Consider the following 20,771-nt stretch of genomic DNA (forward strand, 5'->3'; position numbering starts at 1 on the left):
TGTACCCCTGTCGATTGAACGCTTGGGGCAAAGGGCTATAGTTTTTGCTTTGGATTGGAAATCATGAAAGGTGGGCTGACTGAAGATGTTGTTTTGAGTGGGAGCTGACAGCACATGGTCTGTTTCACCCTGTCCCGAGGGCAGGATACATGACGTTTGATCCTGTCGATGCTGACGTGCGGGATCGAAGGGGTGGTTTAAGAGTGCAGACACACAGCAGTGAACATCCACAAGTATCCGAGCTGAGACCGTGTGGACCAACCATGCTGAGCTCCAACCTGTGTCAGTATCGAGGAGGAGAAAGAGCTCCGAACACCATCGCCATGAAGCACTCTCACTGCATCCTCGCACTCACACTATTACTGCTGTCCCGGTGTTGCTTCTCACAAGGTACGAATGTTGCTTTCAATCTCCCCGCCTTCCTTTGTTGCTTTTGGTTACATTTGTGTCAGCATTGCCTTTCTCTCCCCCTCCCCTCATTCAAATGTTTCTTCAACTCATTTTAAACTCGAGTTTCACTACATTTAATTTCACCGTGTTTTTTTTTTAAATCTTCCCGTCATTTTCTGTGTGGTTTCTTTTTATTTTATCGTTTTTCCTCACCTTTCGGTGAATCATTTGAAGCATGGCTATTATCCTTATTCTCCGCTGTCTCCTTCCCATGGTAAGTTTTGTCGGAAACTTTTGATTTGTTGATGTGAATATCACTTTTGGACATAAATGGTGTGATATTGTTCACGCTGACTGTACTCTCTGAGGTCTCTGCAGAGTAGACAATTTATAGGGGGGAAAAAAGGGAGAAGTGCATTGCGTCAGTTAAAAATTGAGCTAGTTTTCAAGATTTGGATGAAAGAGCTAATACTGGAAATCAAGGGAAAACCTTTTTATCATCCCGATTGAGAGACTTTCCACGTCTCTGGGTGGGCAAGGCATCTGTTAGGCTGCAGTGTCTTAGCTGTTAAATGGAGCGTTTTCCAAGTGAAAAAGTACAGCTAGTACAACAGCTAAACAAAAAAGAAAATCCGTGTTCTGATACTTAGCTGTTCAAGCAGTAGAAATTAGTATTCGTTTGGTATATATTAGAGCTCAAATACTAAATTATCTTACTCATCATGTGGTCGTCTTTCACCCCAGCCTGTCCGGAGCTTACAGAAACAGATATGTAAAGAGAACATTGCAACTTCACTTACAGTTCTTAGACTTCAAAGTATACTGGGGGAGCAGTGGCATTTCTTTATGGTATCCCAATTACTTACCTGTGAAAAATGCCATGGTAAGATGGGCTTTCACCTTCCATAGAGTCTGAATGAAATTAGCTCTTGGGAAATGAATGAGGTTGGTTATTGGAGCAAAAGCTCAGTGTGACCAATTGTAATCTGAGGATAGCGACATTGCAGCTTCCATATTTGCTTCACAGAAGAAAAAAGTATTCACTTTATCCAAATCCATTGATTCAAATCTTCCATAGATTAAAGTCCTGTTTTATTATGAACAAGAAAAGGTGGGGGGGAATTGTAAATAGCCATTCTTAAGGCTGTATCTCCTGAGGAGTATGTGGGTTGAGACAATAAGTAAGTTTTTTAAAAATTAACTGAGCTTTGTTTAAAATTAGGAAACAAAAATGTGTTTATTACGATATTAACAGTTATTCCCCTCTGCTCCCATGCTTAGAGTCTAATGAGTCCACTGGTATATTATTTAAATACTGGTGTGAGTTGTGATGTACAGAAGCAAATTGACTATACTTCTGCATCGTACAGTAACATTTAAATATTGGCATTATTGAGATAAAGTGCTTTTAGAAGTATACAAAATGTTTTAATATATTGCTGATTTTATGTAAACATTGTCGAGGCTGAAGTAAAAATATAAATAAATAACCAATTAAAGTGGAAAAAGGGAATTGCAGTTTCATAGAACCCCTGCAGTTCGGCCCATCGAGTCTATACTGACCCTGTGAAAATGCACCCTACCTAGGCCCAGTCACATGCCCTATTATCTCATCTAATCTTTGGGCGCTAAGTGACAATTTAGAATGGCCAATCCACCTAAACTTCACATCTTTGGACTGTAGAAGGAAACCAGAGCACCCGGAGGAAACCCACGCTGACACAGGGAGAATGTGCAAACCCCACACATACAGTCACTCGAGGTTGGAATTGAACCCGTGTTCCTTGGCACTGTGAGGCAGCAGTGCTAACCACTGTGCCACCCAACTATTGTACATAAATATTAATTATATTTTGCAGTTCTATTTGATCATTGATATTATTAGAGATCTGAGATGATCGTATAAATCTTTTCAAATAAAATGGAAATAAATATTTTCTTCTGTTTTAAATGGCACACAGCAAATAGAGATAAGCTGTTATTTTTACACCTGTGCTTTTATTGTTGTGCTAGTAAAGTGAGTATGTTTCAAATTAATTTATTCTTTAATTAAATTGAATTGAATATCAGACAAAATTCAATTTGAAGCATAAAGTCAATTGCACAGGAAACGTTTTGATTTAATATATGTCCAAATATTCAGTAATAGTGTAACAAATGAGCTTTTAAAGATATATTATAATTAAGAACTATTTAGTGGATCATCTCCTGAACAGGCACCGGAATGTGGCGACAAGGGGCTTTTCACAGTAACTTCATTTGAAGCCTACTTGTGACAATAAGCGATTATCATTTCATTTTTTTCTCTTTAGGAAACAATAGCGTAGATAATGTCACATGCACTAAACAGTTGCAAAAACATTAAAGGGCTGAGAGAAATAGTTACCATTTAAAACAATGAATGGGGTACTTTTTTAAAGTAACGTTTCTTAACTAAAGCATGAAACACATATTTGAAAGAAGTAAAATAATGTGGAAATTTTCTCTGAACTACATGCATTCAGCCAATTTAACTTTGTCAGAACTGCATTGAAAACCCCAATTGTACTACACATTCTATGACAATACAACAGTGTAGTGGAGCAGTACTGAGGACATTCTTGGTGGTTATTTTGCTGCACCAATTGAAATTGAAGGCGAAAGGCAAGCTTAATTAATTACTACAATATCTCAAGACCTAAAATGGTTCTTAATGATTACTAGGAAGCCAATAATACATATTTGGTACTATTCGTTAATAAACAATAAATCAATATAAATTCATTATATAATCATTTAGTGCACAGCAAAGAGGTCTTTTCATTTTATCTTGTTTGAAAAATGACTGATATATTTTTACAATATCAAATATCATTAAAAAAATCTTGGTTATGATTGCTTAGTACAATATGCTTTATTAAATTAATTTGTTAGATATACCAGATGCTTTGGAGAGGAACAATTTTTCACTTAGTTTCAGTGAAAGATTTTTTTTTCATCTGTGTGAAACCTCGTTACTAAATGTTTTGAGAATGAACTATATTTCATATATTTATCCTAACTAAAATCTGATTCTTGGTTTTGATTTTAAATGACAAAATAAGGCTATTTTTGTAATTCATATTTTGTGACAAATTGTTGGCAGATAACCAGGAAAAGAAAATCAGGTACCCCTAACACTAGATTTCAATATGAAGAAATTCTGAATTGAACCTGTCACTTCGCGTCAGGTGGTGAGGTGGGGCACCATGTAGCAACAAAATACCTTAGGTTAGAGGAGAGGCAATACCTTATAAAGGGTGGCTATAGTATGGAGAACATACTGAGTCAAAAGACTCGGAAGCAAACATGCATTAGTGACAATTTTGAACTCAGTGTTTCCAGTATGACATAAATTAATTTGTGGCCAGACTATTTTTCGCTACAAGCACACTATAATATTCTGGTAATAAAAGTCAAAAGTTCTCACACTGAGAGATGTGGTCACAATATCCAATACTCTCAATATTTCCAGAGGATTATTTCCAGAAAAGCAAACCCAAAGTTATCTCTGTTTAAATGCAAAAAGCATTCTGATGGTTCAGATTTGTCGAACTCACCTATTTCTTGAAACTAATATCGCACTATTGGTAATCAAGCCTCATTTGGTAACCAAGAATAGATGTAAATTATCAATCTCTAATAGAAAAATCAGAGTATCTTCATTGAAAAATGAATCACAATGCTTTATAAATACAGAACTTTGAATTCAAAATTTCAAACAGTTCATTCTCTGTTCACGAAACAGAACAAATTAAAATGTTGGTAAATGTAGTCATCACGATAAGCAGACGGAAAATTAAATTGTGATCTATTTTATAAATGGCCACTTATCCAGAGTTTAAGTCCTGTGGGTAACAATTTCAGTCATGACATACAAAATGTTTGTTTTAATTTGATAGAGTTCTCCAGAGAATAAATTGCATGAACAGAAAAATGAAATTTCCCGAAACCATATTTGTCTCTCTACCTCTCAACTCTTCATTCAAGCTCTTTGTCAAGTGCCCTAATGTCTTTTTTTTTACTCTATCAATTTCTATTTGTTTATGTACCTACAAAGTGTTTTGCCATGTTTTACTACTTTCAAAATTCTTGAAATGCAAGATGTTGTTTTTGAAATTATCGAGAAACAATAGCAAGATGCAGAATAAGTACTGGGGTAATTTTGATTTTGTGTGACCATGTAAATAGGGTGATAGCGAATCAGCAACCCTTCTGCATCTCTCCTGACTTTTATTTCTATTGATGAGATTTGCTGTTGCCTGTTTTACACTATCACACAAAGTCAAAATTATCCCTCTATCCTTCAAAAATAAGCGTGGAAAACTAGTTGTAAACAAGTTATAGATTTTTGTTGTGTTAGCATTTGCAAGCTATTTTCTAGCTCAAGGTAGGATAAATTTCCGATACGTTGGTAGACAATGTCTAATGTCTAATTTATTTCACAGGTGTTCCTGCATCACCACATAGGTTTCCAGTAGAACAGGAGTTACGTCTATGGAGTGAGGTAACTGTAGCCAAATTGTATTTGAGTAAAATAAACCGACTAAAACCAGGCCTTTTTTGTTATTAAAAAGGATAAATCAAGGAAGGAAAAAAACACGTTATGAGTCACACTGCAGGAAGTGAAAACTGCAATGGTGAATCTTACCATATTTGTTCGAAGTGTCAGACTCAGACTGAAAACTGGTGTGTAGCACTCAAGTTGCACACACCAGTTTTCTTTCCACATCTTGACCCTCTCTGAGAGAAAAGAATAAATGGGTGGACTTTACAGCGTCACTCTGGCAGCCTGACATAGCCGGCACCCCACTCAATAGAGATCGGTGCCCAGATCAGCACTGTTTAACATCCTCCCCACCCCCCTCCAACCTAGACAATCAACAAGCTCCCCACTTCCCTGCACGAACATTGAACACTTCCACCACCCACCACCACCATGGAAGTATCGCCCCCTCCCCACTGTGCCTGCTCCCCCCATGTTTGCATGCCCCCCCCCCTCACTGTCCGCTCTTCCCCCACCACACATAAATGGAGCCCCCCCTGTCATGGGGCACCCACAAGGGCCCGTTCACTGTCACAGGTTGGCACCGTGGCAGTACCAGCACGTTGGCTAGCTTTGAATATTCAATGAGGAGGGGGGAAATCACGTGGTGATGGGGCTGGCTGACAATATTTGAATTTATTAAAACCCATTAAAATAAGTTTCTGGTCCTTTGTGGACATTGAACCCGGTTATGTCACCGGAAAGGGGCGGGGCAAATTGGAAAAAGCAATCTCACTGGAGATTCCTTATATCACACGGTTCCCTATTCTCTCCCGATTCCCCCCCCCCCCCCCCCCCCCGATGCTAGCCTGTACCTTAAGACAGGTTTATTTCTAAGACTACAGAGTAAATGCACAAACTATTCCAATGTTCCCCTGACACCATGTGACTACTTTTAATAATAATCTTTATTGTCACAAGTAGGCTTACATTAATACTGCACTGAAGTTACTGCGAAAATCCCCAAGTTGCCACATTCCGGTGCCTGTTCGGGTATACAAAGGGAGAATTCTGAATGTCCAAATTACCTAACAGCACGTCTTTCGGGACTTGTGGGAGGAAAACAGAGCACCCGGAGGAAATCCACGCAGACATGGGGAGAACGTGCAGGCTCCGCACAGACAGTGACCCAGTAACTTCATTGCAGTGTTAGTGTAAGCCTACTTGTGATAAGAAAGATTATTATTATTAAAAGTAGTCACATGATGTCAGGGGAGAATTGGAATAGTTTGTGCATTTACTCTGTAGTCTTAGAAATAAACCTGTCTTAAGGTACAGACTCATTATTTTCCTCACCTCCAACAGGAAATAGTTTTCTACTCGTATAATAAAGTTCTAACCCAATTGGGGACAGCTGCTCTCAATTACTAATTTAAAGTATGCCATCTATTGCAGCACAATTCCAACTTTAACAGATTCCCTTCTTTTTCTAAAAAAAAGGAAAAAATATAACAAGTTCAGAGAAACAAAACTGAAGATGGAGAAATAAGTTACACATTTAAAAACTGACATCTTGTGTCATATCCCTCACTGGACTTACGGGGTGGGAATGATTATCTTCTCTGTGGTTTTCGCGGAGTATGAGCTCCCCCTGCTGAGTAACAGGAGAACTCAATTCAGCGATCTATAAAAGGTCAGCCGGTAAGACACTGACCGTGGAGAGACCCGGTCGGGATCTACTGGGATTTGGATAACAATTGTAAATAAACCAAAATCCTTTAATCTTACTCGGTGTGGACTCCCCGTGCCCTTACTAAATCCTGAGTCATCCCTCTTCTAATACCCCCATTAATTTTACACTACAGGCATTTCTTTTGGTGAAACAATCTGACGATTCATGGCTACTATCAACTCATTGGAACTTAGAGATTTCCTTTTCCCTCACCATTTGTTTTGGATTGACAATATGAATTCATAACCTTTTTTCACTTACATTCGTTGTGGTGTGTATGATATCCCAAAGGGATCAATTGTCAGTATAATGCTATATTTATAGAGTTCATAGAGTTCATAGAATTTACAGTGCAGAAGGAGGCCATTCGGCCCATCGAGTCTGCACCGGCTCTTTTTTGAATTGGAACATATTATTTGTCATTCCCGCATCATTTTCCCTTATGATTCTTATAAAAAGAATGCCATGACAGCTGTGAGAGTCCGCAGTCTGGGTGCTCTTTACTGCTCGTCTTATTTTTTTTGGCTTCCAAGCCAATGGACATTTCCCATTTTCGTGCACAGAAATATTATAAAACCCGCTGTACTTGAAACCTCATGTACAAGGTTTATGTGAAAGCCATCACTGAACACAATCAATTTTATATTCTTAGGGTCACCCAAAAACGTAAACTTCAGCACACACTCCTCCAACTTGTTTTAAATGTTTTGTTCACCCACAAGATGTCCTGGATCTTGGGTTGTTTCATTATAGTACTCGGTTGAAGAACATCAAAGCTTGTATCCAGCCTTGTCTGTGTGCCCAGTTCTCCTCCCCCCCCCCTTCTATCCAACTCATTTTTAGCCTCCCGTATAGCTTGTTAGCCATGACAAACCCTCTCGGTCATGAGGACTCCTGCTCTGCTCCTTTGTTGTAATAGTTCAACATCCACCACTCTACTATTTTGTCGAGTCAAGCTGTGACCTCTTCTTGGCTGTTGAAGTCTTAACGGCCTCCTACTGTTAGATCCCATGTACACCCGATCTGAGGCCCTATCCACCGCACCTGAAAGTGTTCTCACCCGGGATTCATCATCCGACCCATTAGTTTGGGCTACACTTCCTTATTTTCCATTCTTGTATTCCCTTCTTCAGTCCATGGCCTTCACTGTTAGTGCATTATCCTGGACATTCAGCCAGTTCCCGTGCCAGCCTCCCCGGACAGGCGCCGGAATGTGGCGACTAGGGGCTTTTCACAGTAACTTCATTTGAAGCCTACTCGTGACAATAAGCGATTTTCATTTTTTCATTTCAGTTCTTATATTTCCCAGTAGACTTTCCAGCCCGTCCCGCAATCGTTGCATTCCTCCAGTTATCCCATCCTTTTAGATAATATGAAATACGGGAGCCAATTTTGGATAACTGACCTCTGGACCATATAGCCCCTTCCTGTTTATCACAATTTGATTTAAATATTTTTCAATATCTAACTTGTGATCTATCATATTTTGTCCCTCTGGTTCTGCCCCACTATATAGGAGTATGCGGTGCACACGATGCGTCATTGAATCCCCACAGCGCAGAAGCAGTTGGCCCATCGAGTCTGCACCAAACCTCCGAAAGAGCCCCCACCCTCACCAATCTCCATAACCCACCTAACTGTTGGACTCTAAGAGGCAATTTAGCATGGCCAATCCACCAAACCTGCACGTCTTTAGACTATGGGAGTACTCCGGAGCACCCGGAGGAATCCCATGCAGACACGGGGAGAAAGTACAAACCCCACACAGACAGTCACCCAAGGTTGGAATTGAATCCCTGGTGCTATGAGGTAGCAGTGCTAACCACTATGTCGCCATCTGCATCACCAGATTCATAATTCCTTCATGGCAGTCATCTTCATCATTCTCAGTGTCAGAATTATATGTTTCATGGGTTATTTCATTCATTCGCAGTGGGACAATTCATTAAATCATGATGTTGGAATTTCACCAATAACATAAATAATTATTTCCCATAATATCTTGGGTTCAAATGCCTACAGTTGGCAACCAGGCCCATGTTTTTGTCTCTATTTACAATCGGGTTAAAAGTGGACCTATCTTCAGACCATCTAACAGTAGCCCCATGTCCGTGCCTGGGTTTGACATTTTGGCAATCTTGAAATTGGGCAACCACAGTGCTCTCCTTTTCTTCACCACTACAGAAATTCATGCTTTTAATAGGAAAACCGCTGGGAATTACTGCTTTCCCAAATTTTATTTTATAGCAGCAGCCACTTGATCTAATAGGCAGTCTTTTCTAATATGCAATATCAATTCACAATCCAGTAATTCGCAATAATAATTCACAATCCAACCAAGGCTGGTTTAGTTCAGTGGGCTACACAGCTGGTTTGTGATGCAGAACAAGGCCAGCAGCATGGGTTCAATTCCTGTACCAGCTTACCTGAACAGGGGCCGGAATGTGGCGATTAGGGGCTTTTCACAGTAACTTCATACTTGTGATAATAAAAGGTTATTATTATTATTATTATTATTATTAACTTGAATTTCAGTTAGAGGGCTTCGGGATTTCAAGGTTAAACAGTTCCAATCTCTTATACCACATATCAAAGTCCATAATATGGGGTCCTGTTTGCAGGATTGATGGAGCTGGAAGCGAAGTATGGGCTGGAGCAGGGGGAAATGTTTACATACATGCAGGTTTGAGATTTTGCCAGGAAGGAGATACAGAGCTTCCCGGTGGAGCCGGCCTTCACAGTGCTGCAGGAGGTGCTGAAGACAGGGGGACTGGAGAAGGGGGTAGTGTCAGCGGTTTACGCAGCTATTTTGGAAGAGGAGAAGGCACCACTGGAAGGGATTAAAGCAAAGTGTGAGGAAGAGTTTGGAGAGGGTATGGAGGAGGGGTTCTGGTGTGAGGTACTCCAGAGAGTGAATGCCTCCACCTCGTGCGTGAGGTTGGGGCTGATACAGCTGAAGATGATATATAGAGCATACCTCACGAGGGCAAGGATGAACTGGCTCTTTGAGGGGGTAGACGATGTGTGTGAATGTTGCGGGGGGGCCCCCATAAATCACGTTCATGTGTTTTGGTCCTGTCCAAAGCTAGAGGAGTACTGGAAGGAGGTTTTTAGGGTAATTTCCAAGTTGGTGCACGTGAAACTGGACCTGGGCTCTTGGGAGGCCATATTCGGGGTGTCGAACCAGCCGGGGTTGGAAACGAGCGCGGAGGCAGATGTTGTAGCCTTCGCCTCGTTGATCGCCCAAAGGCGGATCCTGATAGGTTGGAGAGCAGCCTCTCCACCCTGTGCCCTGGCGTGGTGGGGGGACCTGTTGGAATTCTTAACTCTTGAGAAGGTTAAGTTTGAACTGAGGAGACGGATGGAGGGGTTCTACAATTCATGGGCATTATTTATTATGCACTTTCAAGAATTGGATAACATCGAATATTAGGGGGGTGGGTTGGAAGAGTTGTTGGGTGGGGGGGGGGGGATGTATGTGTTAAGGTGTGTATGGGTGATTCCTAATTACTTTTTGTGATTTGTTCATGTTAACATGCGGGCTGATGTTTGGGGGTTGGTGGGAGGATGTAATTGTTGTTGTTGATATGGGGATTGACATTATATTCGTTACTGATTATTGTTTATTGTTGGTGGGTGTAAATTTGGGAGAAAATGTGAAAAAGGAGGAGAATAAAAAAATATTTTTAAAGAAGGAAAGAAATAAAAAAAATGCAATGTATGTACACATAATATGCCACTTATTATTAAAATGTGAGAGTCACAACCACGACCTGAGCTCGTCTACACATTTGTCTGATTAATAATACAATCTATTTAAATTAGTTTGTTTATTTCAATGTATTTTTTTAATTTTTAAAATGATACATTTAGAATACCCAAATATTTTTGTTTTCCAATTAAGGGGCAATTTAGCGTGGCCAATAAACCTACCCTACACATCTTTGGGTTGTAGGGGTGAGACCCTTGCAGACATGGAAAGAATGTGCAAACTCCACATGGACAGTGACCCAGAGCCGGGATCGAACCCAGGTCCTTAGTGCCGTGAGGCAGCAGTGCTAACCAATATGCCACCGTGCCACCCCAAATATTTATTTTTATTGCCTTGGATCTCTTATTTTTATTACCAGAATATTTTTCGTTAATTTAATGTTGAGACTAATTTAGTCCATGCCGTATCAGAAATAAATGATTAAAAATATTTGCTGTCTGACTTTGCGTAGGTCAGAGTGACTTCACTCCATTTCACTTTTAGAAATTCATGTATCAGATATAAATATTTAAGAATATTTGTTGTGATACTGTATAAAGTAATTGCTTCAATAAATGTTAACTTTGCATAGATCAGAGTGACTTCACTCCATTTCTCTTTTCGAAATTCACAGTTCATGTCTTCTAATTGTTGATCTGAATTCAGTCAAGCTTCCAAGAGAAAGATTCTTCACCTTCTGATGCTAATTTCTGAATTGTTTGTTTTTAGATAGACGGCCTGTGTTCTTCCTTTCTTTCTGCAGTTCCTCAGCCACAGGTGAGAACCTATATGTCAGTCTAATTATACTGTCCGCATACTTGTAAAGAGTTATAGGGTGGCATGGTAGCACAGTGGTTAGCACTGCTGTTTCACAGCAGTAGGGACCTGGGTTCAATTCCGACCTTGGGTGACTGTGGATTTTGCACATTCTCACTGTTTGTGCGTGGTTATCTTCCGGGAGCTCCAGTTTCTCTCACAATCCAAAGAAGTGCAGTTTGAGTGGATTAGCCATGATCAATGTGCGGGTTGTGGGGAGTGGGCAAAGATAGAGTGCTCTTTTGGAGTGTCTGTGCAGACTCAATGGGTCAAATGGCCTCCCTATGAATCGTAGGGATTCTAAGGAGCAGTTTCTGAGGAAATTTATGTTTTGCTTTTCCAGCCATCCAGTACACTTGAAGAGCTGTGTTATATGGCCCTGATGATTCTGCAGCAGCCTCAGGTAATTGTTTATTTACATCAGTGAAGCAGGAAATGTTTGGAATTTTAGCTCACTAAGTTTGCCATTAGCTCTACGGGTGATTTAAATGTAAAAAAGTTACAAGCTAGAAATATGGATTGACATAATTACGCTTCTCTCTCAAATTGCACCGCCAATATTTGCAGACCCATTTGTTTTAGAATGTTGCTTTCTGATTTAAAGGACAAACTCATTGATTCCCTTTTAAAACAAAATAAAACAGAGGTGGGGGCAATAATAAGATCACTGCTGCGAGGGTGTGGTATACAGCTGTAATCAAATAAGCTGGCCTTGCATTAAAATGCAATATCATCTCATTACAATATTAAAATATTGCTCCTGGTACATTGCTCTGGCATATTGACAAGTTCTCAAGGGTGGAATATAAAACAGTAGATATTTCAGGAAATGAAAATTGACAACTTAGATGGATGTTTGATTCATTATCTCGCCCTTTATGGGATGGATATTGAGAAGAAAGACCCATTGCTCTGCAGGAAAATGGATTTTTTGAGTCCCGAATATTGAGCAGTGTGTAAACTAGTAGAAGATCAGAGACACGTAATGTTGCACTTTTTTGAATTACAGGTTTTCCACAGGGCGGCCTCTGCAGTACCTGTTTATAGTAAGCAATGAGTAATGATCTGTTCCTTATGGTCTCCAACTCCATTACGGGAATCAGGCTGGATTATAATTAAACATAAGGGCTTAATAAACCTTGTGAACACTAAAATGCCCACCATGCTTGGATGCACAGTCAGCCCCAGTTCTATATGCTCCATTAATTGGAGCCTGGTGAACTTCAGTGAAAAGTACAGTGATCCCCATAGTATTTTTCTTAAAATTGACGAGAGAGAGAGAGAAAGAGATAGTGATAGGCAGAGGTTTATGGAGAGACAAGTAAATGACAGTCACAGAGTCACGGAAATTTACAGGAAGAGACCATTTGGCAGAATTTAATGGTCACAGCAGTGGGCAGGAGAGCCGGTGGAAACCATGCCAGGGTCATTCCAGGCCCCTTCATCCTGATTAAACGCCAATCAGATACTTAGCTTGTTGGCGACAGGATCCATAGCATCTTCAGGGCAGGTATTCTGTCTCAAAGTTCTATTGGTAAATCTAGACTGGCAGTTCCTTAGTACTGGCACTGCCTGTGGGAACGGTGACCACTGCTGGTACGGTGAAGCCCTGTAAAAAAGCTGGGTGAGGCATGATCGTCGAGGCCAGCCAGTTAGGTCCGAATGAGGGGCAGTGGGGGGGGGGGGGGGGGGGGGGGAGTGGTCTCCATGCATGTGCAACCATTGCTATCAGTGGGTTCCTCCATGGAATACAGGTTAACCAAGTAGGAGGGACCTCCCTTTCGACCGCAGACATGCTACCAGTGTTTTTCTGGTGGCCCCACCCACTGCTAGTAGAATGTCAGCCAAGGTGGGATACGGCCCTTAACTGCAGGCTGTCCTTTATCAGGCAGGTGAAAGAAACCCCAGTCCCACCCAATTATATGGCCCACCTTTACCTCTGAGTCTCCCTCCTGGACAGCATTTGATTCCGCCCATTGTGTCAATGGTAGTCAAAACGGAGTGATCCCACCTCAACCCACTTTCCCACAGCTCTTGATTTCAATGATTTGAGGATTTCTGCCTTTACCACCCTTTAGGTGGTAAGTTCCACATCCACTGCCCTATGACATGGATTACTGAATAATTAAAAAGTATCTGTGCCTGAGCAATCTATTCCAATCCAACTACTCTGCCTCAATAGGTACTTGCTGAGTTATATCAAATAAAACTTTGTGATTGAGCCAGTGAGTGTGTGCAAGGGATGTATGGGTGTCTCTGTTGGGTCTCATGCCTTTGTCAGGGGATCTCAGAGCAGATCGCCTGCATTGGACGCCTGTGACTCCAAGTAGCTGTTTGCATGCAACAATGGCTACACCTGGAAAACCATCGCAACAGGCGGGCTACACCAGGTGAGGGTAGTCGATGGGCCTAAGGCATGGTGAGACAGGGCTTGTCTGCCTGACCATGTGACATCTATTCCTAGCAGACAGCGTGGAGGAAACCACTAATACATCCAGCGGGCTGGAAGGCAAAATCAGCAACATGTTGTGGAGCAGCTAGAGCAGGACAAGACAGTGAAGATGTCCTGGTAATCCACTGCGCTTGTTCTACCTCCAACTGTCTGGATATGTCCTGCCATTGGAGACAAGTGGACGTGGGAGTAGGGAGTGAGGCTGATGGTGAAAAACTCTCCCTCACTTAAACCAAATTAATTTGTCAAGTCATCTTATAATAATCTTTATTATTGTCACAAGTAGGCTTTCATTAACACCGCAAGAAAGTTACTGTGAAAAGCCCCTAGTCACCACATTCCGGCGCCTGTTCGGGTACACAGAGGGAGAATGCATAATGTCCATTTCACCTAACAAGCGCGTCTTTCGGGACTTGCGGGAAGAAACTGGAGCACCCGGAGGAAACCCACGCAGACACAGTCTTCTATGAAGACCTCCAGTTCATGACATCAAAGTCAGATAAGCTGATCATACTTGTTGATGTAACGCCAGAGTCGGCACAGATCACCAAGCTTGGGGAGGTTAAATCAATAAAAACGAAGTTGGGAAAAGGCAACAGTAATGGTCTTCCACTCCCGCAAGTCTGTCCTCAGCATGAGCCTTTTCTCACAAACCCAGATTTCCAGCTCCCAAACCGAAATAAGATGTCCTGGAAGCACCCTCGCTCTGGGCACTGGCATCTCATCAACCATGGAATTGTCAGGAATAATGGCATACAGGATGTAAGGGTGACTAAGGCCACGTGTGCCGCTGATTGCTGGGCTGACCACAGGCGTGACATCTCCAAAATGTGTCTGAAAGTTCAGCCAAAGCAAAGACCTCAAGTGAAGAAGCGGCTGAACATATCAAGACTGAAGATCGACTACATCCAAAAGCAGCTCACTGTTCTAGAAAAGAGGCTAAATGACCTTCAGACCTCTCAAAAAATATTGAGGAAATCTGGAATTCCCTTTGAGATACTGCGCACACGACAGCTTACTTGGTCCCACCAAGCGCAAAGACCAGGATTGCTTTGATGAAAATGACACTGAAATTGAACATCTTCTTGAAGAAAAATACAAGTTACACAGAGCGTATCTAAATGACATGTCCAGAGCCAAAAACTCTGTACGATAACATCCGCAACATTGTTCAACGAGACTAGGTGAGATGCAGGACAAGTGGCTGAGTCAAAAGACAGATGAACTACAAGCCTATGCTGATGACATAACAATGCTGATGCTACTCAGAGAAACCTCAGAATTCTGGAGAGATGGGCTGAGTATTTCAATAACGTCCTCAACAGACCATCCTAAATCAATGACGAACCCATAAAAAGGCTGCTCTCAGACCAACCCTGCTCTTGGCACCCCACCCGCACTGCTGGGAACAGAGAAAGCAGTCGAGCAATTATCAAGTGACAAAGCCCCCGGATCCAATCGAATTCCAGTGGAGATCTATAAATACAGTGGATCACAGCTGCTTGGAAGTTCACCCAGCTCTTCCAGATCACGTGGGAGCAAGGGGTCCTTCCACAGGATTTAAAAAACTCCTTTGTTGTTCACATAAGTTCAAAAGGTATAGGAGCAGAATTAGGCCATTTGGCACATCAGGTCTGCTCCGCCATTTGATCATGGCTGATCTCGTCCTGGTCATAACTCCACTGTCCTGCCCATTCTCCATAGCCCTTCAACTCATTACCAATTAAAAATCTGTCTACTCTTCCTTAAATTTACTCACTATCCTAGAAGGCTCCACAATCTGGGGCAATGGCAACCACCAGTCCTGTGACAATCACAGAGGAATATCTCTCCTGTCTATTGCTGGAAATATTTTTGCCAGTATTGTTCTAAACTGGCTCATATTACGTCATGAGCAGGGCCTACTTCCGGAGAGCCAGTATAGTTTCAGAAAAGGTAGGGATGGTGTTTGCTGTTTGTCAACTGCAGGAGAAATGCCAAGAACAAAATGCTGACCTATACACCACCTTTGTAGACCTAACCAAAGCCTTCAACACTGTTAGCTGTGAGGTGCTCTGGAAGATTATGAGCAAATTTGGGTTCCAAGAAAGATTCATTCAAATGGTTCGACAGTTCCACGATGGCATGCAGGGAGGGGAAGGCTTAATTAAAGTAGTAATTGGAGGCAGATCAGAGGAGGTTCACTAGGTTAGTTCCAGAGATGAGGGCTTGTTATGTGAAGAGAGATTGAACAGTTAAGGACTATACTCTCTAGAGTTTTGAAGGATGAGGGGAGATCAAATTGAGGTATACAAGATGACACAAGGCATGGATAAAGTAGACATGGAGTGGATGTTTCCTCTTGTGAGGCATTCTAGAGCTAGAGGTCATAATCTTAGGTAGCAAATTTAAAACAAGAGTTGAGGAGAAACTACTTCTCCCAATGTGTTGTGAATCTGTGGAATTCACTACCCGAGTGTATGGTGGATGCTGGGACAGTGAGTAAACTTAAGGAGGAGTCAGACAGATTTTAATTGGTAATGGGTTGAAGGGTTATGGAGAATGGGCAGGACGACAGAGTTAAGGCTAGGATGAGATCAGCCATGATCAAATGGTGGAGCAGACCCGATGGGCCAAATGGCCTAATTCTGCTCCTATATCTTATGAAATTATGAACTTAGTGGAGGCTAGCTTTGACTAATGCTAGCCTCTCAGGATTTTGCATCAACAGCTCAGGTGTGCAGCCACTCAGCAGCATGCCCAGTGTTGTTACAACCATTAAAGTAAGGAAGCAGCACATAAGTTTGCATGCTGCCACCACTCCCCACAGTCATTCTTGATTCTTTTTGAATTTTCATGTGATTTATATAGCCGCTTAGTGAGTGTCACCTGAAGTGGGGAGGATTTCAAGACCGTAAGCATTCAAATGAATGATAATAGATGATGTTTGCTTGAATGGCACCATATTTTAAGATTTGCCCTTGCAAATCTTTTCCACATATTTCTGGACAAGAAAAAGGGAAGAGACTTCTGCAGTTATGAGAATTGGTTCAGAAAAGCTGGTCTCCTGACTCAAGGTTGCCGAAGCCAATATGACGCCTATAGTCCATATTGTGTATGACAGACCACAATGCAACGTTTGGACACCCAATGCCCATTTGGACATGAATTAGGAATCCATAAAATAAATATTTCCTCCAATGCATTGTGGCTAGTTTTAAATTTTTCTTAAGTTTCCCTTTACTTCATGACTGCAAAATCTTTAGTAGAACACAATCAATAAATATCTTTACACATCTGACATGATGGAATAAGATTATGTATTAATTTTTCAAACTTCAATTTGTTTTTATGGCAGATTTATTTTAATATTGTGCTTTGCGATGGTGCATGTTTTAGGAACTACCAAAGCTCACTTTAGATAGTAAATAGAAGGATGGATAAAGCTTCTGGAATTTTGTCTCTTAATATTTTGAGGGCAAGGTAATAACAAGTATTTATACAGAATTTTCTTTGAGGGGATCAAGTGGTCCAGGTACAGCCCAGAAAAGGATAAGTTGTACAAGATTTGTAGAAGGAGTTGCAGTTACAAGTCAAAGGTAGTATTCGATTTCGTGCCTGTCAAAACTGAGTAAATAACAATTAATTAGGCCATTCATAAACACAAGAACCAGTATGAGGCAATTTTCTTTGTTTTGTTCCTTCCACTAATAGATTAGTAATGAGAAACTTCTATGACTCATTTATCATGCTGGCTGAATTATTATGTTTCCAAATGTCACCTGAGCACAACAGTGTACTTAATTTAAGTTTAAAAGGGGCTGTTTAGCTCACTGGGCTAAATCGCTGGCTTTGAAAGCAGACCAAGGCAAGCCAGCAGCACGGTTCGATTCCCGTAACAGCCTCCCCGAACAGGCGCCGGAATGTGGCGACTAGGGGCTTTTCACAGTAACTTAATTTGAAGCCTACTCGTGACAATAAGTGATTTTCATTTTTTCATTTCATTTCATTTTTTTAAAATGCGCTCGTTCGTGGGAAGTGGGCATTGTTGACAAGACCAGCATTTGTTGCCCATCCCTAATAGCCCTTGTACTGAGTGTTTTGCTAGGACACCTCGGAGAGCAGTAAAGAGTCAACCGCATTACTGTGGTTCCGGAGTCACGTGTAGGCCAGACCATGTAAAAATGGTAGATTTCCTTCCCTAAAGTACATTAGTAAATGAGATGTTTGTACAACATTTATTGATAGTTTTACGGTCACCATTACTGACACTAGCTTTTTATTCAATATTTATTAATTGAATTTAAATTCTACCAGCTACCGCAGTGAGATTCGCAACTCATAATAGAATAATAGAACATTACAGCGCAGTACAGGTCCTTCGGCCCTCAATGTTGCACCGACCTGTGAAACCACTTTAAAATCCATCTACACTATTCCCTTATCATCCATATGTTTATCCAATGACCATTTAAATGCCCTTAATGTTGGCGAGTCCACTACTGTTGCAGGCAGGGCATTCCACATCCCTACTACTCTCTGAGTAAAGAACCTATCTCTGACATCTGTCCCATATCTATCTCCCTCAATTTAAGGCTATGTCCTTTCATGCTAGCCATCACCATCTGAGTAAAATGGCTCTCTCTGTCCACCCTATCTAATCCTCTGATCATTTTGTATGCCTCTATTAAGTCACCTCTTAACCTTCTTCTCTCTAATGAAAACAGCCTCAAGTCCCTGAGCCTTTCTTCATAAGATCTTCCCTCCATACCAGGCAACATCTTGAAAAATCTCCTCTGCACCCTTTCCAATGCTTCCACATTCTTCCTATAATGCGGTGACCAGAACTGCACGCAATGCTCCAAATGCAGCCATACCAAAGTTTTGTACAGCTGCAACATGACCTCATGGCTCCGAAACTCAATCCCTCTACCAATAAAAGCTAACACACCGTACACCTTCTTAACAACCCTATCCACCTGGGTGGCAACTTTCAGGGATCTATGTACATGGACACCGAGATCTCCACACTACCAAGAATCTTACGATTAGCCCAGTACTCTGTAATCCTGTTACTCCTTCCAAAATGAATCACCTCACACTTTTCTGCATTAAACTCCATTTGCCACTTCTCAGTCCAGCTCTGCAGCTTATCTATGTCCCTCTGTAACCTGCAACATCCTTCCGCACTGTCCACAACTCCACCGACTTTAGTGTCATCCGCAAATTTACTCATCCATCCTTCTACACCCTCCTCCAGGTCATTTATAAAAATAACAAACAGCAGTGGCCCAAAACAGATCCTTGTGGTACACCACTGGTAACTGAACTCCAGGCTGAACATTTCCCATCAACCCTCTGTCTTCTTACAGCTAGCCAATTTCTGATACAAACCGCTAAATCACTCTCAATCCCATGCCTCTGTATTTTCTGCAATAGCCTATCGTGGGGAACCTTATCAAATGCTTTACTGAAATCCATATCCACCATATCAACTGCTTTACCCTCGTCCACCTGTTTGGTCACCTTCTCAAAGAACTCAATAAGGTTTGTGAGGCACGACCTACCTTTCACAAAACTGTGTTGACTATCCCTAATCAAATTATTCCTTTCTAGATGATTAGAAGTCGTATCTCTTATAATCCTTTCCAAGTCTTTTCCCACAACAGAAGTAAGGGTCACTGGTCTATAGTTACCGGGGTTGTCTCTACTCCCCTTCTTGAACAAGGGGGCAACATTTGCTATCCTCCAGTCTTCTGGCTCTATTCCTGTAGACAATGAAGACATTAAGATCAAAGCCAAAGTCTCAGCAATCTCCTCCCTAGCTTCCCAGAGAATCCTAGGATAAATCCCATCTGGCCCAGGGGACTTATCTATTTTCACACTTTCCAGAATTGCTAACACCTCCTCCTCATGAACCTCAATCGCGTCTAGTCTAGTAGCCTGTATGTCAGTATTCTCCACGACAACATTGTCTTTTTCCTGTGTGAATATGGATGAAAAATACTCATTTAGCACCTCCTATCTCCACGGACTCCACGCACAACTTCCCACTACTGCCCTTGACTGGCCCTACTCTTACCCTAGTCATTCTTTTATTCCTGGCATACCTATAGAAAGCTTTAGGGTTTTCCTTGATCCTACCTGCCAAGGACTTCTCATGTTCCCTCTAAGAAGATTCCCTTCTTAGCTCTCTCTTGAGGTCCTTCCTGGCTAACTTGTAACTCTCAAGCGCCCTAACTGAACCTTCACGTCTCATCTTTACATGAGCTTCCTTCTTCCTCTTGACAAGTGATTCAACTACTTTAGTAAACCACGGTTCCCTTGATCGACCACTTCCTCACTGCCTGACACGCAGTAGCTGCTCCTTGAACAAGCTCCACATTTCAATTGTGCCCATCCCCTGAAGTTTCCTTCCCCATCCTATGCATCCTAAGTCTTGCCTAATTGTGTCATAATTGCCGTTCCCCCAGCTATAACTCTTTGCCTGCGGTATATACCTATCCCTTTCCATCGCTAAAGTAAACGTAACTGAATTGTGGTCACTATCACCAAAGTGCTCACCTACCTCCAACTCTAACACCTGGCCTGGTTCATTACCCAGTACCAAATCTAATGTGGCCTCACCTCTTGTTGGCCTATCTACATACTGTGTCAGGAAACCCTCCTGCAAACATTGGACAAAAACTGACCCATCTAAAGTACTCGAACTATAGCGTTTCCAGTCAATATTTGGAAAGTTAAAGTCCCCCATAACAACTACACTGTTACTTTTGCTCCTATCCAGAATCATCTTTGCAATCCTTTCTACATCGCTGGAACTTTTCGGAGGCCTACAGAAAACTCCCAACAGGGTGACCTCTCCTTTCCTGTTTCTAACCTCAGCCTATACTACCTCAGTAGATGAGTCCTCATCAAAGTCCTTTCTGCCACCGCAGTACTGTCCATGACTAACAATGCAACACCTCCCCCTCTTTTACCACCTTCCCTGAGCTTGCTGAAACTCTAAACCCCGGAACCAGCAACAACCATTCCTGTCCCTGCTCTATCCATGTCTCCGAAATGGCCACAGCATCGAAGTCCCAGGTACCAACCCATGCTGCAAGTTCACCCACCTTATTCCGGATGCTCCTGGCGTTGAAGTCGA

General features: G+C 41.8%; 1 protein-coding gene across 4 annotated transcripts in view; it reads left to right on the forward strand.

Annotated features, from left to right (window-relative positions):
• The first annotated feature begins 227 nt into the window (after window positions 1-227).
• nmu (neuromedin U) overlaps window positions 228-20,771 on the forward strand; it is a 64,667-nt gene continuing 44,123 nt past the window's right edge. For 3 of the 4 annotated variants that reach the window (XM_038791159.1, XM_038791158.1, XM_038791162.1), the window contains exons 1-4: window positions 228-390; window positions 4,857-4,915; window positions 11,107-11,154; window positions 11,537-11,596. In XM_038791159.1, coding sequence (XP_038647087.1) covers window positions 264-390; window positions 4,857-4,915; window positions 11,107-11,154; window positions 11,537-11,596 — 294 coding nt within the window. In that variant the 5' untranslated portion in view covers window positions 228-263. The remainder of the gene's footprint in view (window positions 391-4,856; window positions 4,916-11,106; window positions 11,155-11,536; window positions 11,597-20,771) is intronic. The other variant, XM_038791161.1, reaches the window with a different exon arrangement.

The sequence above is a fragment of the Scyliorhinus canicula genome, chromosome 3, assembly GCF_902713615.1.
Source record: "Scyliorhinus canicula chromosome 3, sScyCan1.1, whole genome shotgun sequence".
NCBI classification, from domain to species: Eukaryota; Metazoa; Chordata; class Chondrichthyes; order Carcharhiniformes; family Scyliorhinidae; genus Scyliorhinus; species Scyliorhinus canicula.